The sequence below is a fragment of the Lynx canadensis genome, chromosome B2 (assembly GCF_007474595.2).
Source record: "Lynx canadensis isolate LIC74 chromosome B2, mLynCan4.pri.v2, whole genome shotgun sequence".
Classification (NCBI taxonomy): domain Eukaryota; kingdom Metazoa; phylum Chordata; class Mammalia; order Carnivora; family Felidae; genus Lynx; species Lynx canadensis.
Window position 1 is genome coordinate 99,079,314 of NC_044307.1, and position 27,538 is coordinate 99,106,851.

The following is a 27,538-nucleotide window of genomic DNA, read 5'->3' on the forward strand; positions in this document are numbered from 1 at the left end:
ATATAAAAGTTCAGTTTAATGGTGCCTTGAGTTTGGGTGCCCTAAGATGGAAATCTTCTCTGAAGAAAAGTGCTTTAAATACTGGCTTTGAAGTATCCCCATAAAGTTCTAAGCATATACCTTTAGAGAGTGTTCTTGGGATCAACACATGTGGTAGGGAGAGGAAGGAAGCTCTTTTAGGCAGAGAAGTCAAGCTTCATTGAAGACCCAACAAAGGTTTCACTGATACTACAGGAAGCTCTGGAGATGGGGTGATCCTTCAGAGTTCACTTGAGTTAGGACAAGAGGGTTAGGCCTTTTTGGATGAGCAGCCCTCATTGGATGTGGGATGCTCCTGGAAGGAGCCTAGACCTTAGGTGAGATAGTATTCTTTAGACAAAGCAACCCCAAAGAGGGCCAATAGCAAGAGCCACTTTCTGGCAGGATTCCCAGCAGCTGTGGAAAAAGTTCACGTTCCTGAAAGGGAATCCAGGTAGTTCATCATAATGTCTACCACAGTGAGCAAAGAAAACTTATAGGTGAACATAGCAAACACTGACTTTATAAATCAAAATAATATTGTCTATTTTGTGTGGTTAAAATAAAAATAGAACTAAAAATTTCAGAATCATAGTATTTGGAGGGGAGTGATTGGAATTAATGCCTTCTAAGATCTGTTATATGGTAGAATACTATACAGCAGGGAAAAACGAATGCCATACAGCTTCATGTTCCAACATAAACAGCAAGATTCTTTGAATGGAAAAAGTGTGATATCATTTATGTAAAGTTTAAAAACCATCAACACCAAACAATATATTGTATATTAAGGATACATACAAATATGATAAAACTTAACAGGTATTAGAATGAGTAACACAAAATTCAAAGCAAGAATTAGGGAAGACACACAGAGGGCTTCCATAGCACTGTAACACTATTTCTTAATCTAGGTGTGGATACACAGAAATTTTTTTTATTATAATTCCTTTAACTATACATATATGTATTATATATGTAGTAAATTATTTTTTAAAAAACTCTATTAAAGTAGAGTTTAAGGTATTTAGAAGGGAGAAATCTGCTGGTTTTGGTGACCAAAGTATGTTAAAGTTATCTCCTAGGTTAGTATTCACTTGTGCTAATCTGGATCCAGTCAAGTCTACTGAGAATTAATCAGAAATGAATGATCAGTTATATGATTGAGTCATCTCCATTTGATTTATCAAATTTGCCCTCAAACGGGATGGGATTGCTCTTTTACAGGCCTTTCAGATCCAGTAAATGATGAAATTTGAAGTTTGAAAATGATTCTAAATTCTGCAGTAAGTTTTTATTAGATGAATTCAGTATATAATAGTTATCACAGTAAATATTCAATGCAACATCTACATCAATAAATATAGAAGCTCTACTTTTTTCTCTTAAAATCTGTCTCATCCATAAAAATCAGAGAAAGCAGCTTTGAATTCAACAGGAAGATAGCTCTGTTTCTCTGGAGACATACAGTCGAGCTTAAATGACCTGTTAAAAATAGTGTGAGAATAAGTTTGTATTGAAAGAAAGGGTTAGAATAGATAGCCTCTAAGATGCTTTTGGACTTTACTAAGATTACATACTTTTATGTTTGATTCAGTGTTTCTTACTTCCCATTTCTCTTCAGGAGGCGTTTTCCTGATGACTCTCCATTAGGGTAGTCTTTGTTTAATAAATGTAAATCAGCCAGAGTTCTTAAGAGAGAATATTTTTCTCTAGTGTCATGGATTTTTGAGTGCAGGAAACTTGAGCTGTGTGACTTTAAGCAAATTAATTAGTGTCTCTGGACTTTGGCTCATACATCTATAAAATGAGAAGATTGCAGCTGATATAAGTTTTAAATGGATATGTGAAATTTTCCTATCAATTCTAGAACTCCCAAATATTTATGACTTATACAGACTTATGGTACCATGGACTTCTCCATATATTCTCAAACATTTTGAATATAGTCACTACTGTTTTCAGAAAACTAAAAAACTGAAATAGCCTTTGTTACCTCTTAATACTTTTCAGAGGAAAATACAAGATAATGTTTTTTTAAAAAACAGACTATTTCACTGTGTTCTGAAATTGATTGTAACTTAACCTTCAGATTAGTTATTTTGAATATCCCTGCAACGCAAATGTCTCATATTTTTTTAAATTTTACAACGCTATAATTTTTGAATGACACTTTAATTCTTAAGTCTATAGCAGTATTCTTGCACTTTTAATATAAACTATTAAGGGAATATTTTACAGTATATTAGGTAAAAATGCTAATATTTGGGTCAAAAACTAATAAAATTACATATAAATTAAATATGGGTCAAAAGCATAATTTTAGTTTTATTCTCCCATTTGATTATGCTGGAAAATTTTTAATTATTTTAAATTATTGCATACAGGATAGTCCATTAATAACTTCCCATTCAATTTATTAAGGTTAAGAAGTTACTAAAGGTCAATTATAGAGGAAAATAAATCAAGGCAGAATTACATAATTGTTTCACATCTTATCAAGCAGGAAACTCTAAATTGCGAATAACTTTATTACATCCTCTAAATAGCATAAACCTTAGGCTTCTGTTATTATGTCCTTGTCACTATTCTTAATGTTTCACTCTGCAACAAAATTATGAGTTGCAGTCAGTGTATTAGCTTTAATAGAGCTTTCAAGACAAATACCACAGGCTGGGTGGCTTAAATAAAGAAATTTATTTCTCACAGTTCTGGATGCCACAAGTCCAAGATCAAGATGTCAGCAGATTTGGTTTCTTCTGAGGCCTCTTTCCTTGACTTGCAGATGGTTGTCTTCCCACATGCCTTCACTTGGTCTTTCCTCTGTGTGCACACATCCCTGATACATCTATTTGTGTATCTAAATTTCCTCTTTTTATAAGGACACCAGTTAAATTGGATTAGAACGCATCCTAACGGTTTTATTTTAACTGAATCACCTTTTTAAATGCCCTACTCTAAATATAGTCACATTCTAAAATACTGAAGGTTAGAGATTTAACATATGAATTTGGGGGGTACAGTCAATGAAATTGTATATGGTTTTCTTACCTGCCATAGAAGTTTTCAAGAATGAAAATTATTGATTCTGTGCAAGTGGTTTGCATGCTCTGTATAGTTGTTTGTTTGCACTGTGACTTAATGGCAGGTTAACTCAGGATGAATGATAGGACGTACTTTATGAGTGCTCTGTGATTTTAAGTCAGGTAATTGAAGTTCTCTTCAAAAAGACATCGTAATTTGAATCGAATTTGTATGTCTTTTGCTAATTTATCTTCCTCTAGTTGCCCTTTTCGTATGGGGCCCTTGGAACTATCTTTAGTTCTTACATTATACCATCAGTGGTCTCTTCCTCTTCAAAATCAATTGACTTTTTTTTTTAATCTAAACTACTTTCTCCTTCTTGAAACAATCTCTTCTTTGTTGTTGTTGTTGTTGTTGTTGTTGTTAGTTCATGTCTTTTATTAACCCATATACAATTACTTGTCTTCCAGGGGTAACTGGGTGGTTCAGTCAGTTAAGCATCCGACTTCGGCTCGGGTTGTGATCTTGTGGTCTGTGAGTTCAAGTCCTGTGTCAGGCTCTGTGCTGACAGCCCGGAGCCTGAGCCTGCTTTGGATTCTGTGTCTCCATCTCTATCTGCTCCTCCCTCATTCACACACTCTCTCTCTCTCTCAAAAATAAACATTAAAGTAAAATAAAACAAAAAAACAATTACTTGTCTTCTGGTTTGTTGAAGCAACAGTGTAACAACATTTGCCACAATAATGTCTGTCAAAAGTGACTAGTCATAAAAGTGTCTAGTCATTAAAACTCCAGCATCACATTCATCTGAAGGGCATTCCCGACAAAGGTGACTGATTTTGCCATTCTCATCCACCTTATAGTATTTCAGGATGGCCAGTTTAACCTTTCTCTTATGCTTATTCTTCTTGGGCATGGTGTAAGAGACTTCTTCCTTTTCTTAGCACCACCACAGAGTCTCAACACAAGATGGAGAGTGGACTCCTTTTGAATATTGTAGTCAAAGTACATCCATCTTCCAGTTGCTTGCCAGCAAAGATCAGTCTCTGCTGATCAGGAAGAGTTCCTTATCCTGAATCTTGGCCTTCACATTTTCTATTGTATTGAAGGTTCAACCTCAAGAGTGATGGTCTTCCCCATAAGAGTTTTCACGAAAATCATCCTCTTGGCAGTGGTTCCACCACAGATGGTGGATCAGAAAGTCCTCTCTTTGTTTTGACATCATAGTTTTCTGGTTCTTTTCCTTCATAGGTTTCTCTTTCTCTTGTTTTCCTTATCTGAAATCTTTTGTATTTAGACTCTTCCTTTAGGTGACTTCTATTCTATGGTTTTATATACCATCCATATGCTGACAATGTCATTGTTTATATTTCTGTACTAGAACTCTCCTCCAAGCTTTAGACTCTTCTATCAAACTACCTATTTCTTATCTTAACTTGGATGTCTCACAGTTAGAATAGTGTTTGACACATATCAGTACTATATGAGTATTAGCCATTATCCTTGTTTTCTTTTTAATAAATGGCACTATCATCTATCCAGTTATTTAAGCTAGAAACCTTGATTTCTCCCTTTTCTTCTCCTCTTAATCCAGTTCATCACTTGTGTCTTCAGGATACATCTTGCTTATATACAGTCTCTTCATCTCCATTTTCACCACCCTAATCCAAACATAGCATCATCTCTTACCTGGCTAACTGCAAATATCCCCAAACTATAGGCTGTTTAACATAGTGATTAAGAACCCAGGCTTTGGAATTGAACTGGCTAGGTTTAAATCCTGGCTCCACCACTTACAAGTTGTATGAACTTAGGTGACCTCTATTTCTTTATTTCTTCTTAGTGCCTCTATTTCTTTATTTATAAAAAAATAGTAATAATAACAACAACAACAACAACAACAACAACAATAATCCTAACCTCATAGGATTGTTACAAGGATTAGATGAGATACTGCATGTACAGGGCTTAGAATCACAGCTAAAAATTCAATATAAGTTGGACATTCTCAGATTTGCACAGGAGCAAGAGTGGTCTTTATTCAAATTGCTAACTTCTAACATTTTAAAAAATAAAGTCTTTCAGTTATATAAAAAGATTTACTAAATTATATAACAAATACCTGTATACCCCTCTGTAATCACCTGTCTTTTTGCATCCTCACCCACTTAACTACCATCCTGAGTTTGGTATTTATTATCTCATACTTGTCTTTATACTTTTGTTGCATATGAATATATCTCTAAACAATGTATAATATTTTTTTACATGCCTGATAACATATTGAACATATTCTTTGCATCTCCCTTTTTTTCTTCAACGTGTTTTTAAGATTTGTCCACGAGGGTACATGTTGCTGTTTCATTCATTCTTTTTTACTGCTGCATAGTAGTCCAATGAATAACTTTTGTCCCTTTCTTACTGGTATGTTATCTTTAAAGATTTAATTTGTGGGGCTTTATATCTTATTTTGTTAATAATTTATTAGCTATGTGCATGTAGGTACCCTCTCTCAGGCTATGGCTTTTCTTTTTACCTTTGTAATGGCATCTTGTGATGTATGTTTTTTGTGTTAAAATAATCAGTCTTCTAACTTACAGTTAGGGGTTTTATGTCATGTTTTCAAAAGCCTTCAAAGCCCAAAGTTGCTAAAGACATTCTCCTATATGCTCTCCCAGACATATTTCTTTGTACATTTTGGTTTTTACCACATATGGATTTAACTTTTGATACAGTTTTGAAATAAGGATCCAGTTGTTTTTAAATTTCGAGAATCAGTTTTTCCCTCACCAATTATGAATAGCCTAACTATTCTCCACTGATAAGAAGTTCCCTTTTTGTCATATGTCAAGTTATTATACAGGGTTTGGTCTGTTTCTGAGATGTGTTCTGTTAGTCTGTTAATCACTCCTGACTGTTTCACTGACTTAATTATTTTAGTTTCATGGTAAGTCTTGATAACTGACAGGACAAGTTTCTTCATCTTATTGTTCTTCAAAAATCTTTTGACGATTCTAGGCCTTTTACCTATTTTCTTGCCTTTAAAAGAGCTTTGAAATGTAAAAAATGATATTTCCTTGTTTTCTTTTAAAATAAATGTTTGTTTACCTTTACCACATGAGACACACTCTGTTTCCTACTAGATTTAATTCTGTTCCATTCCATTGTACTTCACCTGAAATATGTTTTCTTTCAAAATAAATATGGCTACCATTTATCAAATACATATTTTGCTCACAGTGCATACTTGCAGACATAAATTCTAAGTGCTTTATATACATTATCATATTTTGTCTATAGCACCCCTATGAGATACTACAATCCTAATTATGTAGAGAAGGAAATTGAGACCCAGAAAAGTTTAAAAGTGTTTCTAAAAGTCAGAAAGATGGTAAGTTGGAGATCAGAATTTGAACTGAGTTCAAACTCCAAAGGTTACTTTTATATCTGGATACAACTGGTTTTCTTTCATTATTGTTAAGGTTTATTGTTTATTAGCTACATTTTTCTCTAAATTGATGGTTTATATTCATTTGACATTCTTCTGTTATGATGCTAGTATTTTTCTTCTGATTTATAAAAGCTTTTTCTGTATCAATGATATTCCCCTTTGTCCTTCATCGCATATTTTCTTTCTGCATTCTTTTGCCTTTTGGTTTTGTGCATAATTTTTATATGGTATAGTTGAATTTTAATGTAGCCTTTGTATCTTTTATTTTTACCATAGTTCTAAACATAAAACATCTTACCATTTCTATGATTATTTTAATTATTCAGATTTTTAAAATAATTTTTAAAGTTTTTTTAAAAATTGACTCTGTAACATACCTGAAATTTGTATTGATATATGGAATGAGATAAAGGTTTAATTGGATTTTTTTCCTAAAATTTTTCTAACACTGAATGAACAACAAATGCATCATTTGTTGAATCCAGTGGAAGTATTTATGTTAAATTCTTATATGTACTGGTTTCCGTTGACCAGTTGGTTTTTATATCATTGTCTTAACATTTTAGTTGTATACTATAAATAATAGATTGTAGTATCTATTAGGGCATCTATAAGGCAAGTTCTTTAATCAAAGTTATCCAACTCAATTGTTATAGTACTTTTTAAAATGCTATATATTAAAAAATAAAATAGACTTAGTCCAACCTTTTATTGAGTTTGCTCTTAAGGTAAGTTAACCTAGGTGCATTCACAAAGAAAACCAGGTAAATGATACAGCTGCTGATATTTTTCTTTAAGGAAAAACCTAAACCTGAAAGAATTAGCAGTATAGGAAACAGAGAGTAGCCCATTCCAAGAACCCATTGTAGTATCTCTGGCCGTCTCCTAATGCTGTCTCCCTAACAATCCTATGGGATTATGCAGAGGTGATGGCACAGTCAGCCACTAGCTGGAATAGACATTGGTTGTTAAAAAGGACCGTTTTGGAACAATTGCTTCCCTCAAGAACAAGTAAAACTACTTTTCAGTACAGTATTTGTGTCTAGCACAGTTTTTTGGAGGGGAGGTGGGGGTGTTTCTGTATGCAGTGGCTCCTTAGTTGCAGCTCATGAAGGTGTCTTAACTGTATTTACCATAGAGAAAATGGATAATTTTCCTGGTTGTTTGTAAGCTGTCAGGAATAGTTCCAGGCACAACTTGAGTTTCCTTATGCTTTACCACGCTCTTGATGCAAATGAGGTCCACATTTCACAGCCTTTTGCCCTTGCTTGCAGATCCTCTAAAATGCTCTACAGGATTTTCTGAGGGCTTTTCAATTACCTACAGCAATGCTCCATACCAGATATGTCAGAATCCTTGGAGTTCGGGGCTTAGGCACCTCTCTGTATTCTCAGAAATTTTTACTCTAGAAATTTCTGTCATACATACCCATGAATATATCCCTTCCTGGTGTTCTCTCTCTCTCTCTCTCTCTCTCTCTCTCTCTCTCTCTAGCTGAACAAGACTACCAATGCACCAGAGCCCTCAAAATGCCAAAACTGTGAGTTATCTCTAGCAACTTCCCCCTTCATTGGAATATAACATCCCATACAAAGCAGGACAGCTAATGTCCCAATCTTTTGTACAGATATTGGTGAAATGTTTCTCAGTTTTTACTTAACAACCTCTCCGTTCCCAACACCCATGTTTGAGTCCGTGAGACTGGGTCAGAGATGAATTAGAATGCTTAGCACTGTACTTTACTCAGAATTACTCCTCTCTTCCTCCATCAAGTTAGGCTTTGACTTTGGATCAAGCTTTCTGTATTTCTTTCATCTTGCCTCAGAGTGAGTTTTTCTCCTAGAATGTCACAGTTCTTTGTGTAAAGAAACTTCTAGTGGTTTTATGCACTTGTTTATAAAGCAGGACTAGATTGTACAGGTTAAGCTGGGACCTCTATTACAATGAAAACCCCTGAGCTCTATGTCACATCATAGCATGTCTTCTCATTTTTTTTACTGTTTCCTTTCTTTTTCACCACCTATCAGTGTATTGCTATTCTGCTTATGCCCACTTTAAGATGTATTTACACATTTAATTTAAATGATCTTTAGTCTAATTTTTTTTAATGTTTATGTTTTTGAGAGAGACAGACCAGGAACAGGAGAGGGGCAGAGAGAGAGGGATACAGAATTGGAAGCAGACCCCAGGCTCTGAGCTGTCAGCACAGAGCCCAATGCCGGGCTCAAACTCAGGAACCATGAGATCATGACCTGAGCTGAAGTTGGACACTCAACTGACTGAGCCACCCAGGTGCCCCCGTTTAGTCTGATTTTTAATTTAATGCCATCTTCTAAGGAGTCGTTTCATTTACATTAAAAACCTCCAATTTGAATTTGTTTTTTAACTGATGCAAAATCCAATTTGTAAATAAATACTATATTTGGTAAAGAGGAAGCAGACAGAGTCCTCCCAAGGACTTCAGGGTATAGTGACTAATGTTAAAATTTCATTCTTTTTATTATTAGAGAAACTCACCAGGAGCCAAAAACTGAATTATCTTGAGTAATTCCAAGGTTTTTGGGATAGTTTCAGCTACACACCTCTCCCTGAACACGTACAACCATGTTCAGAACTTTTGTACTTTGGTGTCCTACCTCTACTTCATTGTGAGCCAACTGTGACTAACTTTGCTCTCTTGTTTTTTGAGGGAACAGCAACTTAGATAGATGCAGTCTCCCATGGGGAGCAGACAGTGTCTGAGCAGCAACAACCCCAAGGGATGGAGACATGGTTGGTAGATGGTAGCCGGTGCTAATAATAGTAGCAAAAAATGATTTCTTCTTGAGAGCAAAGGGCAGCAAGTATTCTAGGAAAGCTTCCTAGGCTATATAACTTTTAGAATAGACCAATCAGAATGTCCTGAAAGACAGCCAATCACAGCAGTAGGTAAGGTAGAAAATCCTACTGAGTTAATTGGGTTCTGTACCCTGCCAGAAATTACATTCATGGGAAGTATCTACTTTTGCCTTATGAATTGGGAAGGTAGTGAAATCACTGAAAATTTGCAATTCTCAAAAATTAAAATAGGCTAATTATATAATGGAATTCTAAGTTTACATTTTAAAATGAGTTTTCTTTCTTAAAATTGTGCTTATGAATTGTTTTGCGTGTGTGTATGAACAGTTGTTACCCTGTTTCTTCCAATGTAGCTATGAATTAACATTAACTAGAATCTGTTAAGTAGAATACATTTCTACAGTCTTTAAATTACAGAAAGGAAAATAAATGATTTGGGAAAATTAGACAAAAAATTACCTGCTGAAATGGTTAACAGGGCTCTCCTAAATAAAAAAAATTGAAATTGAAAAAAAAAAACCCTCCAGAATGGCAAAATAAAACTATTTTAGATTCTTCAGATTTGGAACCATTGTAAACTATGATTAGGATGCTGGTGCATTAAGTGGAGTTGTGTCTTATTCAAGGATATATACAGAATTGATATATACAAAATCTGATATATACAAAATTACCCTTGAAAATCCTTTAGGAAGCCAGGACATTGGAGTTCCACAGTTAGGATTCAAGGATTGTATTAAACGGGTGGCTTGTGTTTCAAAGCTATGTTGTCTTTTAGAATATATACTTCCTCTAAGAACCCTAGAGTCCCACTATTTGTAGAGTGGTGCTCAGATGATGAGGGTATATGAACTTACGATCAGCTGAGAAATGAGCAAATTCACACCACTCACTCCAGAGCATATGCTCACTGAAAATCAGGTAGAATTATCTATACTATTTATATGGTAAACAGTCATTTTTCTTTCTTGTATTACTAAGCTTCTTATAGTTGAATTTGTGATAATTAACTTCATAAAGAAACAACTCCACAGTATATGAGTATGTGTTTATGTTAAGTTTTACCTGAATTTTTGCCTAATCTTTTTGTCATTCAAGTAAGAAAGAATGATGCTATACTGTATTATTCCTTTATTGTCTACAGATAATGGATTCTGAATTAATGCATAGTATTGTAGGAAGCTATCTTAAACCTCCAGAAAGAGTGTTTGTTCCATCATTTGCCCAGAATAATGAATCATCCCAGACTTACCGCTCTGCGAACTTAGAAGTTACCTCTCCTAAAATGCTTCATAGTCCAAATGGCCAAGGTAATTCTGTGTTTTTAATGTTTATTTATTTTGAAAGAGAGAGAGAGAGAGAGTGGGGGAGGGGCAGAGGGAGAAGGAGAGAGAGAATCCCAAGCAGGCTCCATGCTGTCAGTGCAGAGCTGGCACAGGGCTATATCCTATGATGGAGCTGAGCTGAGCCTAAATCAAGAGTCAGATGCTTAACAAAAACTGAGCCACCCAGTGCCCCAAATAACCAAGGTAACTCTAATTTACAATCTTATTTAAAATTGGGGAATGGTATAAAACATGTTATATAAAATTTTACATTAAAAAAATTTTTTTAATGTTTATTTTTGAAAGAGAGACAGAGTGCGAATGGGGGAGAGGCAGAGAGAGAGGGAGACACAGAATCCGAAGTAAGCTTCGAGCTGTCAGCACAGAACCTGATGCAGGGCTCTAACTCCTGGATGGTGAGATCATGACTCATGGTCATGACCTGAGCTGAAGTTGGATGCTTAACTGACTGAGCCACCCAGGCTCCCCTAAAATTTTACATTTTTAAAAGTAGAAAATAATATTATGTGTTTAATCTTTTTTTTTTTTTTTAATTTTTTTTTTTCAACGTTTATTTATTTTTGGGACAGAGAGAGACAGAGCATGAACGGGGGAGGGGCAGAGAGAGAGGGAGACACAGAATCGGAAACAGGCTCCAGGCTCCGAGCCATCAGCCCAGAACCTGACGCGGGGCTCGAACTCACGGACCGCGAGATCGTGACCTGGCTGAAGTCGGACGCTTAACCGACTGCGCCACCCAGGCGCCCCATGTGTTTAATCTTAATAAAACTATTAGTTTTGACTCGGTTGCTTAAAGTTTCTATAAACATAGATAAGTTATTTAATATTTTTTATTTTGGCTTCTTCAGCTATAAGGTGAAGATTAACCAGCTAGACACATATTACAATTTTATCCTAAAAAATCACTATAAAATAGGAAAATACTCTAAAGAATAAAAGGTCATATTTGGAATCCTTGTAAACTAGGTGATTAGAATAATAGTGAATTGAGTAAAGTTGTGTCTGATTCAAGGATTAAATTCAGAAATTGCCTGTTTCCAAAATTGTCCTTGAAAATTTTATGGGAAGTCCATACATTGTAAGTACATTGTAAGTATTGTCTTTTAAAATATAAACTTAGGAGAATCTCATAATTGAATTAGGAAAACATTTATGAATTTAGGCATACCTGTGCCATACAAATTACCTGCTAAGATGCTATCACCTTGTTTTTTAATATTTTGTGATTATAGTTACCATTAATAAATAGACTAGCAGTGTGGTGTAAAAAGCTGTAAGAAATATTCCAAATCAGCAAGCCAGGTATTGCATCTAAAGAGCAATAAATGTAATTTCTTGATCTCATTTTAAAAAACAAAACAAAAAACAAATGGTGATCTCTAGCAAACATCGTTCTAATTGGACATAAACTACAGGCATACCTTAGAGATATTGTGGGCTTGGTTCCAGACCACTGTAATAAAGTGAATATATCACAATAAAGTGAGTCAAATGCATTTTTTGGTTTCTCAGTACATATAAAAGTTACATTTAGACTACACTGTAGTCTATTAATTTTGCGGTAGCATTGTCTAAAAAACAATGAACTACATATCTTAACTAAAAAATACTTCATTGCTAAAAAATGCTAAGCATCATGTGAGCTTTCAGTGAATTATAATGACTGAACACAGATCACCGTAACAAATATAATAATCATGAGAAGTTTGAAATAGTACAAGAATTACCAAAATGTGACACAGAGACATGAAGTGAGCAAATGCTGTTGGGAAAAGGACACTGACAGATTTAATCAACACAAGGTTGCCACAAACCTTCAATTTGTAAAAAAAAAAAAAAAAAAAAAAAAAATGCAGTATCTGTTAAGTGCAATAAAGTGAAGCACAATAAGACCAAGTATGCCTGTATGTAAAAATTAACCTATAACATTTACCTATATTCCATTCCCCTCTAGTTGTATACTTTGAAGTTATAACTGAATAGACATTATTACTTGAAATTTTTATAACTCTGAACTTACCTGAATCATCATGATATTAATATAGCTGAATAAAAATCACAGTAGTATATGTGTACCATTTAAAATCTTTCAAGTCTGATATGAATCAAACCACTAGGGTATAATTTTTTTTTCTAGTGGAAGAAATTGTGTTCTAACTCATATGTTCTGATTATTAATACTGTAATCTTAGACAAAGAATCATAACGTGTTTGTGGTTTAGCTAAACTGAACATATCAAGAACTAAGAAAAACCTTTAACATTAAACCTAAATTTCCATGTTAATTAGTGGATACTACATTTAAATTTTCTTTATCCATACTCAGACTCTTACGCCTCCTAGACTATATTTTTTTAAGTCTTTTCATTTGAAGATATATATTTTATTGAACTAAATTGTGATTATTAGCTGTCTCAAACCTAGAAAATTACTACATACAATCACAAATATACTGTTTTTATAAGATATATTAGAAAAAATTTGTCTCTCTTTAGAGTTTTAGTGAATTTTTTTGAGGAATATACATTACTTGTACGTTTTTCTGGCTTACTAACAAAAATATACTGTTCACTTTTATATGATACTATGTAAGTGTTCAAAAATTCTCATTAAAATAACAAGCAAATTTTTTTTTCAACAGCTCTAATTTTAGCCTTAAAAACTCTTCAGGAAAAGATTCATCGTTTAGAGTTGGAGAGAACACAAGCTGAGGACAACCTGAACATTCTTTCCAGAGAAGCAGCACAGTATAAAGAGGCCTTGGAGAAAGAAACAAATGAGAGAAATCTGGTACACCAGGAACTGATAAAGCAGAAAAAAGGTAAGAAAATTCAGTAGTTCTCAAAAACAAGGAATTATCAGAGTTTACAACTTGAAAATAATAAGCCCAGTCTAACATTTACTCAAATATCTTTGTTCTTATGTATATTCAAACCTTGAGGGCTTGTTCTCAATTTGATAATTTGCATTAAATGGATATAATATTGAGCTTACATATATTATCCCAGTTCATAAATTATTGAGATTAAAAGAAAAAATTAAGTTTTTAGACAAATTGTGTTTAGAAATTAGGACATTTTCAGAATACCAAAAAAATCTAGTTTTACCCATAATATAATTGAAATACTTTATATTTTCAGTCAACACTGATTTTTTAAATTTGAAAATATAAAGCAACACTAGTAATTAAACAATACAGAAACCATAAAAATGAATACAATTCTTTTAGTAACTTGAAAGGTTAATTAGAGGAAATGGACAGGTAAGGAGAGATTTCTGTGGAAATTACAAAAGAACATCAGGACATAAGTTTTTAAGTTTTAGAACATAAATTCTTTAGGAGCTCCTGGATTAAGTGTCCAACTTCAGCTCAGGTCATGATCTCACGGTCTGTGAGTTCAAGCCCTGCGTCCGGCTCTGTGCTGACAGCTCAGAGCCTGGAGCCTGTTTTGGATTCTGTGTCTTCCTCTGTTTCTGCCCCTCCCCTGCTTGCCCTCTGTCTCTCTCAAAAATAAACATAAAAATTTTCAAAAAAAAAAAAAAAAAGTAAGTTATTTATATAAGTTTACTTCATAATGTGTAACTTTCTTTTCCCTTGCACTACATTCACCATCATAAATAAGGTTCAAATTTGTGTGTCAACTTACAAAAAGAGTGAAGAAATGAGAAAAATTTTTCTGAGGTAATTGGACAAAAGTGGAAGAAACTGCTGAGGAAAGTAAAAAATTAAAGGATTAGAAGGGATTACTTCTTAGGACATTAACTATGCTGTCAGTAGTCAAGAGCAGAGGAAATGGGAATGGTAAAATGCATATACCCGAGTTTCCTGAAAGAGAAAACTATATAGATAAGAAAGAGACTTTAGGTCCTCTGTTATTTCCCAGGAACATCCAGGATTTCTATCATCCCACAAGTAAGTCACTGACATCTTACTCTTTCTTAAGTGTACCCTGTGGATCTTTAGGGGGAGACAGTGTTAAACTAGTTATATGTAGTTAATGAGAAATTCACAAAATGTGTGTCCATAACTCTTAGAGAGCCAGTATTAGAACTAAAGATTTCTTGAACTTCTAGGTCTTGATTGAATTTACATAATGTATTTCTCATGATAACCAAACCTGTAATCTATGTGATAATCAACACATTATTACTTTTTCTTTCTCACAGATATTACTATACAGTTAAATTCTGCCCAGTCTCGTTGTACTCTTCTAGAGAAGCAACTAGAATATACAAAGAGAATGGTTCTCAATGTAGAGCGAGAGAAGAATATGATCCTAGAGCAACAGGTGAACATATTTTTATATGAATAAAATATAATTTAATATGTTTTGGGAGAATAATGTTATGGGAAGATTGTATTATAATCTTAAGTAGGATAAAGAGCTATATTGAGATTTCCACTTACATTGAAGCTGACTGGGTCATTGGACTAAGCTTTCTGTAGAAGGAAACAAGAAAAACTAGGCAAGATATTAAAAACGAAGGAAAGAAGGGAGACAGGGAGGGAGGAAGAAAGGAAGAAAGGGAAAAAATACATAAAGGCATTGGAGAGTTAACTAAGTGATGAAAAATCACAATTAAAAATTAATGGGTGTAGACTTAAATCCAAAGTGGTTGGCCTCCAAAGAGGTTGGCCTCTAGAGAGGCTAGTTTCAGGCCCTATCCTTCTTAGGGCATTTCTGATTCCAGAGATTCAACTGAGTGGCCAGATAATTCTTTTCAAAGCTATGGGGCTAAAGAAATTGAAGTTAGATTCCAGGGCCTAGCAAGAGTAGGAATCCTGATAGATCCATTGTGCTCTGAATGCTTTGTAGGGGTGAACAAGAAAGAAAACAACCCAGATTAATCGATCAGAGTAATCCAGAAAATCTTAGTCTTTGAAATTGGATTGAAGTCATCCTGGATAGCTAATGTTCCTAGGGATCCTAGGGATCATTTTTCCTAGGGAAAAAACTTTCAATCAAACATAACCAGGCAGAAGGAATTAAGACACTATGAAAGTTTCTTTCATTAGTGTTTTGTAGTTTTCAGAATACAAGTCTTTGACCTGTTTGGTTAGGTTTTTTCTTAGGTATCTTACTGGTTTTGGTGCACTGGTGATGGGATTGATTCCTTAATTTCTCTTTCTGCTGCTTCATTATTGGTGTATAGAAATGCAACAGATTTCTTCGAATTAGTAATCAAAAATCTCCCAAAAAACAAGAGTCCAGGGCAGGATGGCTTTCCAGGGGAATTCTACCAAACATTTAAAGAAGTGTTGACACCTATTCTATTGAAGCTGTTCCAAAAAATAGAAATGGGAGGAAAACTTCCAGACTCATTCTATGAAGCCAGCATTACCTTGATTCCAAAACCAAAGTCCCCACTAAAAGAGAACTACAGACCAATTTCCCTGATGAATATGGATGTAGAAGTCCTCAACAAGATACTACCCAACCAGACCCAACAATACATTAAAAGAATAATTCACTATGACCGAGTGGGATTTATACCTGGGATGAAGGGCTGGTTCAATATCTGCAAATCAATTAATGTGATACATCACGTTAATAAAAAGAAAGACAAGAACCATATGATCCTCTCAATAGATGCAGAGAAAGCATTTGACAAAATACAGCATCCTTTCTTGATAAAAACCCTCAAGAAAGTAGGGATAGAAGGATCATACGTCAAGATCATAAAAGCCATATATGAAGGACCCACCACTAATATCATCCTCAAGGGGGAAAAACTGAGAGCTTTCCCCTTAAGGTCAAGAACAAGACAAGGATGTAGGATGTCCACTCTCACCACTGTTATTCAACATAGTGTTGGAAGTCCTAGTCTCAGCAATCACACAACACAAAGAAATAAAAGGCATCCAAATCAGCAAGGAGGAAGTCACTTTCACTCTTTGCAGACAACATGATACTCTATCTGAAAAACCCAAAAGATTCCACCAAGAAACTGCTAGAACTGATCCATGAATTCAGCAAAGTCACAAGACATAAAATCAACACACAGAAATCAGTTGCATTCCTATACACCAATAATGAAGCAACAGAAAGAGAAATCAAAGATTCAATCCCATTTACAATTGCACCAAAACCATAAAATACCTAGGAATAAACCTAACTAAAGAGGTGAAAAATCCATGCACTGAAAACTATAGAAAGCTTATGAAAGAAATTGAAGAAGACACACCAAAAAATGGAAAAATATTCCATGCTCCTGGATTGGAAGAACAAATATTGTTAAAATGTCGACACTACCCAAAGCCACCTACATATTCAGTGCAATCCCTATCAAAATAACATCAGCATTCTCCACAGAGCTAGAACAAACAATCCTAAAATTTGTATGGAACCAGAAAAGACCCCGAATAGCCAAAGCAATCCTGAAAAAGAAAACCAAAGCCGGAAGCATCACAATCCCAGACTTCAAGATGTATTACAAAGCTGTAATCATCAAGACAGTATGGTGTTGGCACAAAAACAGACACTCAGATCAATGGAACAGAATAGAGAACCCAGAAATGGACCCACAAACGTATGGCCAACTAATCTCTGACAAAGCAGGAAAGAAATATCCAATAGAATAAAGACAGTCTCTTCAGCAAATGGTGCTGGGAAAACTGGATAGCAACATGCAGAAAAATGAACCTGGACCACTTTCTTACACCATACACCAAAATAAGCTTAAAATTAATGAAAGATCTAAAAGTAAGACAGGAAGCCATCAAAATCCTCAAGGAGAAAGCAGGCAAAAACCTCTTTGGCCTTGGCTGCAGCAACTTCTTACTCAACACGTCTCCAGAGGCAAGGGAAACAAAAGCAAAAAAGAACTATTGGGATCTCCCTCATCAAAATAAAAAGCTTCTGCACAGCAAAGGAAATAATCAGCAAAACTAAAAGGCAACTGATGGAATGGGAGAAGATATTTGCAAATGACATATCAGATAAAGGGTGAGTATCCAAAATCTATAAAGAACTTATCAAACTCAACACCCCAAAAACCCCCACAAATAATCCAGTGAAGAAATGGGCAAAAGACATGAATAGACACTTCTCCAAAGAAGACATCCTGATGGCTAACAGACACGTGAAAAAATGCTCAACATCACTCATCACCAGGGAAATACAAATCAAAACCACAATGAGATACCACCTCACACTGGTCAGAATGGCTAACATTAACAACTCAGGCAACAACAGATGTTGGCGAGGATGCAGAGAAAGGAGAATCCTTTTACACTGCTGGTGGGAAAGCAAACTGGTGCAGCCCCTCTGGAAAACAGTATGGAGTTTCCTCAAAAAATTAGAAATGGAACTACCTTACGGCCCAGCAATTGCACTACTAGGTATTTATCCAAGGGATACAGGTGTGCTGTTTTGAAGGGGCACATGCACCCCAATGTTTATAGGAGCACTATTAACAATAGCCAAAGTATGGAAAGAGCCCAAATGCCCATCGATGGATGAATGGATAAAGAAGATGTGGTACACACACACACACACACACACACACACACACACACATATGCACACACAATGGAGTATTACTCGGCAATCAAAAAGAATGAAATCTTGCCATTTGCAACTACGTGGATGGAACTAGAGGGTATTATGCTAAGCAAAATTCGTCAGTCAGAGAAAGACAAATATATGACTTCACTCATATGAGGACTTTAAGATACAAAACAGATGAACATAAGGGAAGGAAAGCAAAAATAGTATAAAAACAGGGAGGGATAAAAACATAAGAGACTCTTAAAAATGGAGAACAGGGGCGCCTGGGTTGCGCAGTCGGTTAAGCGTCCGACGTCAGCCAGGTCACGATCTCGCGGTCCGTGAGTTCGAGCCCCACGTCAGGCTCTGGGCTGATGGCTCAGAGCCTGGAGCCTGTTTCCGATTCTGTGTCTCCCTCTCTCTCTGCCCCTTCCCCGTTCATGCTCTGTCTCTCTCTGTCCCAAAAATAAATAAACATTGAAAAAAAAATTAAAAAAAATAAAAATGGAGAACAAACAGAGGGTTACTGGAGGGGTTGTGGGAGGGGGGATGGGTAAGGGGGTAAGGGGCATTGAGGAATCTACTCCTGAAATCATCGTTGCACTACATGCTAGTTTGAATGTAAATTTTAAAAATAAAATTAAAAAAATAATGTAAAAACAGGGAGGGGGACAAACCATAAGAGACTCTTAAATATAGAGAACAAACAGAAAGTTGCTGGAGGGGTTGTGGGAGGGGGGATGGGCTAAATGGGTAAGGGACATTAAGGAATCTACTCCTGAAATCATTGTTGCACTATATGCTAACTAACTTGAATGTAAATTAAAAATAATAATAATAATAATAGTAAATTAAAAACAAAACAAAAACAAATAAGCAAATCATGCTTACATCTATGTAATAAATTCTATAAGCAATAAAAAGCAAAAGCTATTGATACAGACAACATGGATTAATAAAAAACTTTATGCTAAACAAGACAGTACATTTCCTATGATCCAATTATATGAAATTCTGAGACAGGCAAAAACTCTCAGGTAGAATAAATCAGCATAGTAGTTGTCTTGTTGGTAGGTGGGAGAAAACAGGAAATATCTTGACAGAGATATGAGAGAATTTCTATTGTCTCATAGGGCTGTGGATTATATACTTATTTATCAGATCTGTGCATTTCATATGTAAATTATAACTCAATAAAAACATTTAAAACTGTTAAAAGTCACTGATCAACAATACTTAGCTACAATAGGAATTTTTAGGTTATTTTAGAAGATAAAATAAGTGAACTTCATCAAGTGGTTGCTCTTCTGGTTGCTGTACCCTTATTTACACAAGAAACTCAATTCTGACAACTCAGAATTGTCAGACTTCTACATTTTTTCCAATCTGGTGGATGTGCAATAGTATCTTGTGGTTTTAATTTGCATTTTCCTAGTTACTAATGAGAATGATAACTCTTTTATAAATGTACGACCATTTGTGATTTCCTTTTTCCTATACTGTGCCCATTTTTCTGCTGTTTAGTTACTTTTTTGTCTTGTTTAAGAAATCCTTCTCCATTCCTAAGTCATCAAGACATTGTTCTGCATTTGCTTCTAAAAATTACAAAGATTTCATGTAAATCTTAAATCCATCTGGAATTGATTTTTGTGTATAATGTAAGGCTGGCATCCAATTTCATTTTTTTTCTCACGTAGCTAATCAATTTTCCCAAAACCATTTATTGCAGTCTATCTTTTCTCCAATGATCTGCAGTGGCACCCTTGTTGTATATAATTTCCATGTAAGTGAGTCTATCCCTGAGTTTATTCTATTCCTTTATTCTGGTTGTCCATCCATACAAATATGTAAATTTTGATAGCATTACAATGTGTTTCAACATGTAGTAGAGCAAGACCTCACCTTACTCTTCAAAATATTTGGGCTATTCTAGGACCTTTACTTTTTAATATAAACTTTGGAGTCAACTTTTATAGTTCCTTGAAAAATATTAAATACTTGACCCATTAAAATACAGTATTGATTGGTAATGTGAACCATTCCATAACAATGCAAAAACCTTACAACACAATATTATATTTTAGTCTTTAATTTATTTTTAAGTAATCTCTACACCCAACATAGGGCTTGAACTCACAATCCTGAGATCAAGAGCTGCATGCTCTTCCAACTGAGCCAGCCAGTTGCCCCAAACCTTACAACACTTTAAACTACATTTACTCCTTCCTAATTTATAAACTATCGTTCTCATTAATTTTAATCCTTTTTATAACTTTAAGCCACATAAAACATAATTGCTTGTATGCAATAGTCATTTAGACTTATACACACACACACACACACACACACACACAGGCACGCACAATCTTTGTTGCTCTTCTTTTTTTCCTCATCTCTGACCTTCCATCTAAGATAATTATCCTTCTGTCTGAATAATGGCCTTTAGTGTTTCCTTTAGAATGGATCTCCATTCTAATGATCTCGGTCTCTGTTAGTCTTTAAATGTCTTTTTTTCATCTTTATTTCTAAAGAATATTTCCCCCAGGTTTAGGATACTAGGTTGACAGATATTTTCTTTTTAATACTTAACTATACCAGTCCATTGTCTTCTGAATTCAGTACTTTCAGTTGAGAAGTCAGATGTCACTTTAATTGTCCCTTTGAATGTAATCTTTTATCCCCCAGCAGCTTTTAGGATTTTATGCCTATTATTCATTATGAGGTGTCTAGGTATATATTTCTTTTTATTTTTATTATTCCTGATTTAGCTTTATAGGTTTTATAGGTTTGGTTTTCTTGAATCTGTGGTGTGATTTTTTAAAATCCCTTTTTGGAAAATTCTATCACTATCTCTTCAAATATTGCTTATGTCCCATTCTCTCTCCTTTCCTTTTGGAACTCTAATTACACATAAGTTTGACCTTCACACTCTAACTTATGCCTCTTGATCTATTTTCTGAATTTACTTTCATTTTGTCTCTTTGCTGATCTGGATGATTTTGCCTTCCCATTCACTGATTATCTCTTCCAATCTACTGCTGGATCCATCCATTCAGTTCAAATTTCAAATACCATAATTTTCAGTTCCATAATTTTTATTTTGTTCTTTCTCACATCTGCTCTGTCATTTTATGGTTTTCAATGCTTTGTTGAAAATGTCAATCATTTTTATCTCCTCGATCATAGCAAGTATAATTATTTTAAAGTCTGTGTTTTTGTCTTTCAGAGCCAGCACCCAGTTGGAGCTAACTTGTAAGAGTGCTTATATAGTCTGTTATGTATGTTATTTCTTTTCATAGTGTCTTTTTTCCTTTAAGTATAATTTATTTAAATTCCAGTTAGTTAATATACAGTATGCTAGTTTCGGATGTACAATATAGTGATTCACTAGTTCCATATAACACCCAGTACTCATCACAACAAGTGCACTCCTTAATTCTCACCACTTGACCCATCTCCCCACCCACCTCTCTTCTGGTAACCATCAGTTTTCTCTTTTTCTTGATTAGTATCTCTCTTTTCCCTCCTTTGCTCATTGGTTTTGTATCTTAAATTCCACAGATGAGTAAAATCATATGGTATTTGTCTTTCTCTGACTTACTTTGCTTAGCATTATACTCTGTAGCTCCACCCATATCATTACAAATGGCAAGATTTCATTCTTTTTTATGGCCAAGTAATATCTCATTATATATATAGACACACAAACACCCAAATCTTCTTTATCCATTTTTCAGTCAAGGGACACTTGAACTTTTTCCATAATTTGGCTATTGTACATAACGCTGCTATAAACATAGGGTGCATGTATCCCTTTGAATTAGTGTTTTTGTATTCTTTGGTTAAATACCTAGTAGTGCAATTGCTAGATCATAGAGTGGTTCTATTTTTAACTTTTTGAGGAGACCCCATACTATTTTCCACGGTGGTTACACCAGTTTGCATTCCCACCAACAGTGTAAGAGGGTTCCCCTTTTTCCACATCCTCGCCAACACCTGTTTCTTGTGTTGTTGATTTTAATCATTCTGACAGATGTGAGGTGATATCTCGTTGTAGTTTTGATTTGTATATCCCTGATGATCAGTGATGTTGAGCATCTTTTCACATGTCTGTTGGCCATCTGGATGTCTTCTCTGACATAATGTCTATTCATGTCTTCTATCCATTTTTTAATTAGATTATTCATTTTTGTAGTGTTGTGTTTTATAAATTCTTTGTATATTTTGGATACTAACCCTTTATCAGATATGTCATTGACAAATATCTTCTCCCATTCTGTAGGCTCCGTTTTAATTTTGTTGATTGTTTCCTTCATTGGGCAGATCTTTTTATTTTGTTGAAGTCCCAATAGTTTATTTTGCTTTTGTCTCCCTTGCCTCAGGAGATATATCTAGAAAGAAATTTGCTATGGCCAATGTCAAATAGGTTACTGCCTGTGTTCTCCTCTAGGTTTTAATGGTTTCCTGTCTCACATTTAGGTCTTTAATCCATTTTGAATTTATTTTTGTGTATGGTGTAATAAAGTGGTCCAGTTTCATTCTTCTGTGTGTTGCTGTCCAGCTCTCCCGACACCATTTATTGATGAGACTATCTTTTTTCTGTTGGATATTCTTTCCTGTTTTGGCAAAGATTAATGGACCATATAGTTGTGGGTTCATTTCTGGGTTTTCTATTCTGTTCCATTGATCTATGTGTCTATTTTTGTGCCAGTACCATACTGTTTTAATCACTATAGCTGTGTAATATAACTAGAAGTATGGAATTGTGATGCCTCTAGCTTTGCTTTCCTTTTTCAAGATTGCATTGGTCTTTTTGTGGTTCCATACAAATTTTAAGATTGTTTCTTCTAGCTCTGTGAAAAATGCTGTTGGTATTTTGTTAGAGACTACATTAAATGTATAGATTGCTTCGGGTAATATAGACATTTTAACAATGTTTGTTTTTCAGTTTATTTCTGTCATCTTCAATTTCTTTCATCAGTGTTTCATCAAGGAAGAAGTAAAACTTCTAATATTTGCAGATACATAATACTTTATATAGAAAACCTGAAAAGACTCCATGAAGATAGTGCTAGAACTGATAAACAAATTCAGTGAAGTAACAGGATACAAAATCAATGTATAGAAATCTGTTGCACTTCTTTTTTTTTCAGGTTTTCTTTTCTTTTCTTTTCTTTTTTTAATTTACAGTCAAGTTAGTTAGCATAGGAGTGCAACAATGATTTCAGGAGTACATTCCAGTGATTCATCCCCTATGTATAACATACAGACCTCATCCCAGCAAGTGTCTTCTTTAATGCCCCTTAAAGAAGGGCATTTAGCCCATCCCTCCCACAACACTCCCAGCAACTCTGTTCTCTATATTTAAGTGTCTCTTATGTTTTTGTCCCTCCCTGTTTTTATACTATTTTTGCTTTCCTTCCCTTATGTTCATCTGTTTTGTATCTTTTTTTTTTTTTAATTTTTTTTTCAACGTTTATTTATTTTTGGGACAGAAAGAGACAGAGCATGAACGGGGGAGGGGCAGAGAGAGAGGGAGACACAGAATCGGAAACAGACTCCAGGCTCTGAGCCATCAGCCCAGAGCCTGACGCGGGCTGGAACTCATGGACCGTGAGATCGTGACCTGGCTGAAGTCGGACGCTTAACCGACTGCGCCACCCAGGCGCCCGTTTTGTATCTTAAAGTCCTCATATGAGTGAAGTCATATATTTGTCTTTCTCTGACTGACGAATTTTGCTTAGCATAATACCCTCTAGTTCCATCCACGTAGTTGCAAATGGCAAGATTTCATTCTTTTTGATTGCCGAGTAATACTCCATTGTGTGTGCATATGTGTGTGTGTGTGTGTGTGTGTGTGTGTGTGTGTACCACATCTTCTTTATCCATTCATCCATCGATGGGCATTTGGGCTCTTTCCATACTTTGGCTATTGTTAATAGTGCTCCTATAAACATTGGGGTGCATGTGCCCCTTCAAAACAGCACACCTGTATCCCTTGGATAAATACCTAGTAGTGCAATTGCTGGGCCGTAGGGTAGTTCCATTTCTAATTTTTTGAGGAAACTCCATACTGTTTTCCAGAGGGGCTGCACCAGTTTGCTTTCCCACCAGCAGTGTAAAAGGATTCTCCTTTTGGGGCGCCTGGGTGGCACAGTCGGTTAAGCGTCCGACTTCAGCCAGGTCACGATCTCGCAGTCCGGGAGTTCGAGCCCCGCATCGGGCTCTGGGCTGATGGCTCAGAGCCTGGAGCCTGTTGCCGATTCTGTGTCTCCCTCTCTCTCTGCCCCTCTCCCATTCATGCTCTGTCTCTCTCTGTCCCAAAAATAAATAAACGTTGAAAAAAAAAATTAAAAAAAAAAAAAAAGGGATTCTCCTTTCTCTGCATCCTCGCCAACATCTGTTGTTGCCTGAGTTGTTAATGTTAGCCATTCTGACCAGTGTGAGGTGGTATCTCATTGTGGTTTTGATTTGTATTTCCCTGGTGATGAGTGATGTTGAGCATTTTTTCACGTGTCTGTTAGCCATCAGGATGTCTTCTTTGGAGAAGTGTCTATTCATGTCTTTTGCCCATTTCTTCACTGGATTATTTGTGGGGGTTTTTGGGGTGTTGAGTTTGATAAGTTCTTTATAGATTTTGGATACTCACCCTTTATCTGATATGTCATTTGCAAATATCTTCTCCCATTCCATCAGTTGCCTTTTAGTTTTGCTGATTATTTCCTTTGCTGTGCAGAAGCTTTTTATTTTGATGAGGGAGATCCCAATAGTTCTTTTTTGCTTTTGTTTCCCTTGCCTCTGGAGACGTGTTGAGTAAGAAGTTGCTGCAGCCAAGGCCAAAGAGGTTTTTGCCTGCTTTCTCCTTGAGGATTTTGATGGCTTCCTGTCTTACTTTTAGATCTTTCATTAATTTTAAGCTTATTTTGGTGTATGGTGTAAGAAAGTGGTCCAGGTTCATTTTTCTGCATGTTGCTATCCAGTTTTCCCAGCACCATTTGCTGAAGAGACTGTCTTTATTCTATTGGATATTTCTTTCCTGCTTTGTCAGAGATTAGTTGGCCATACGTTTGTGGGTCCATTTCTGGGTTCTCTATTCTGTTCCATTGATCTGAGTGTCTGTTTTTGTGCCAACACCATACTGTCTTGATGATTACAGCTTTGTAATACATCTTGAAGTCTGGGATTGTGATGCTTCCGGCTTTGGTTTTCTTTTTCAGGATTGCTTTGGCTATTCGGGGTCTTTTCTGGTTCCATACAAATTTTAGGATTGTTTGTTCTAGCTCTGTGGAGAATGCTGGTGTTATTTGGGTAGGGATTGCTATTTGTTTTTATTTTGATTGACATCTGGCTTGTTTTCTGTTTGGGGATAGGATGAATAAAGCTATTATGAATATTCTTGTACAAATCTTTTGTGGATGTATGTTTTATTTCTTTTGGGTAAATATCTAGTAATAAAATTGTGATGCCACAGGTAGGTGCATGTTTAACTTTATAAGAAACTTCTAAACTGTTTTCCAAAATATTTTTCTTTAGAAGTTATTGGTTTGCATTTTTCTGTGTGCTCCATCTGGAATTTTTGTATGCCGAGAGAAAATGTTGAAGGTTACATTTCTTTTCATATGGATGTCCAGTTGTTCCAGCACCATTCGTTACAATACTATCCTTTCTCCCATTGAATTGTATTGGCAGCTTTGTGTATAGTTGATTGACTATATAGATAAAGTCTGTGTCTGGGACCCTGTATACCATGTAGCTGTAAAATAAGTCTTGAAGTCAAGTAATGCAAATCTTCCCACTTTGTTCTTTTTGAAGATTATCGTGGTTATTATAGATCCTTTGCACTTCTATAAACATTTTATATTCAGTGTGGCATTTTCTAAAAAATAAGTCTTCTGGGATTTTGTCTGTGGTCTTGTTAAATCTGGAGATCATTTGGAGGAAAATTGACATCTCAAAAATATCTAATCTTTCAATCTATGAGCATGATGTAATTCTCCGTTTATTTCAGTCTTTGCTTTCTCTTTGTTGTGGTTTGTAGTTTTTAATGAGGTCTTACACATCTTTTGTTAAATTTATCTCTAAGAATTTAATGTTTTCTTAATGCTATGATGAACAGTATCATTTCCTCCCATTTTTCTATTACTAGTAAAATTGATATTTGTGTGACTTTGCATCCTGTAGTCTTGCTAATTTGTTTGTTCCAGTAGTTTTCAATTTTCTAGGGATTTTCAGTATACATAATCCTATCATCTGTGGATAAAGACAGTTTTATTTCTTCTTTTCCAATCTTTATGGCTTTTATTTCCTTTTTTCACCTTACTGCACTGGCTATTACAGCTAATACACTTTTAAGTAGAAGTAGTAAAGACTGTCATCCTTGCTTTGTTTCTGATCTTTGGGGAAAGATGCCAGTCTTTCACTGTTAACTATGATATTATCTATAGGTTATTCGTAGCTCTCCCTTATGAAGTTGTGGAAATTACCTTCTGTTCTTAGTTTGCTGAAAGTTTTTGTCATGAATGAGTATTGAATTTCGTTAATTGCTTTTTCTGCATCTCATCAGATGGGTCATATGATTTTTCTCCTTTATTCTGTTAATATGGTAAGTTACATTATTTGATTTTCAAATGTTAATCGATGTTGCATTCTTGGTATGGACCCCAACTGATTTTGATACATTATTCTTTTTCTACATTGCTTGATTCAGTTTGCTAAATTTTTGCCTAAATATTTTTGTGACTGTATCTTTGAAGGATCTTTGTAATTTTCTCATAATGTCTGTCTAGTTCTGGTGTCATGGTTTTGTTGCCCTTGTAAAATTACTTGGAAAGATCTCTTGTTCTGTTTCCTGAAAGACCTTGTATAAGACTAGTGTTATTTTTTCCTTAAGTGTTTGATAGAATTAAAATTTGATAGAAGCCATCTGGATCTGGAGTATTCTTGTGGACAGTTTTTAAATTATGAATTCAATTTATTTACCAGATATAGGGCTACTTGGATTTTCTGTTTCTTTTTGTGTCTTTAGAGATGTCTCTTCTTTCATTTCTGATATTACTAATTTATAATTTTACTCTTTTAAAAATTATCCATCTACCTATCACTTCTATAAATTTTATTGATTTTTTTCAAAAAAGCAACATTTTTTTTGGAAAAAGCATCTTTTTTTCATTTCTTTTTTTTCCTTTTTGTTAATTTAAATTCCAGTTAGTTAACATACAGTGTAGTATTGATTTCAAGAGTAGAATTTAGTGATTCATTACTTACATATAACACCCACTGCTCATCTCAACAAGTGCCCTTCTTAATGCCCATCACCCATTTAGCCAACCCCCCTCCAGCAACCTTCAGTTTGTCCTATGTATTTAAGAGTC

At 35.0% G+C, this 27,538-nt stretch overlaps 1 protein-coding gene and 1 pseudogene across 3 annotated transcripts in view; one reads left to right on the forward strand and one right to left on the reverse strand.

Moving 5' to 3' along the window:
• Positions 1–27,538, forward strand: part of CEP57L1 (centrosomal protein 57 like 1) — a 77,528-nt gene that overhangs the window by 35,385 nt on the left and 14,605 nt on the right. For all 3 annotated transcript variants that reach the window (XM_030316108.1, XM_030316104.1, XM_030316105.1), the window contains 3 exons: positions 10,476–10,641; positions 13,319–13,498; positions 14,845–14,966. In XM_030316108.1, the coding sequence (XP_030171968.1) occupies positions 10,479–10,641; positions 13,319–13,498; positions 14,845–14,966 (465 nt within the window). In that variant the 5' untranslated portion in view covers positions 10,476–10,478. The remainder of the gene's footprint in view (positions 1–10,475; positions 10,642–13,318; positions 13,499–14,844; positions 14,967–27,538) is intronic.
• Positions 3,733–4,226, reverse strand: LOC116738079 (annotated as a pseudogene).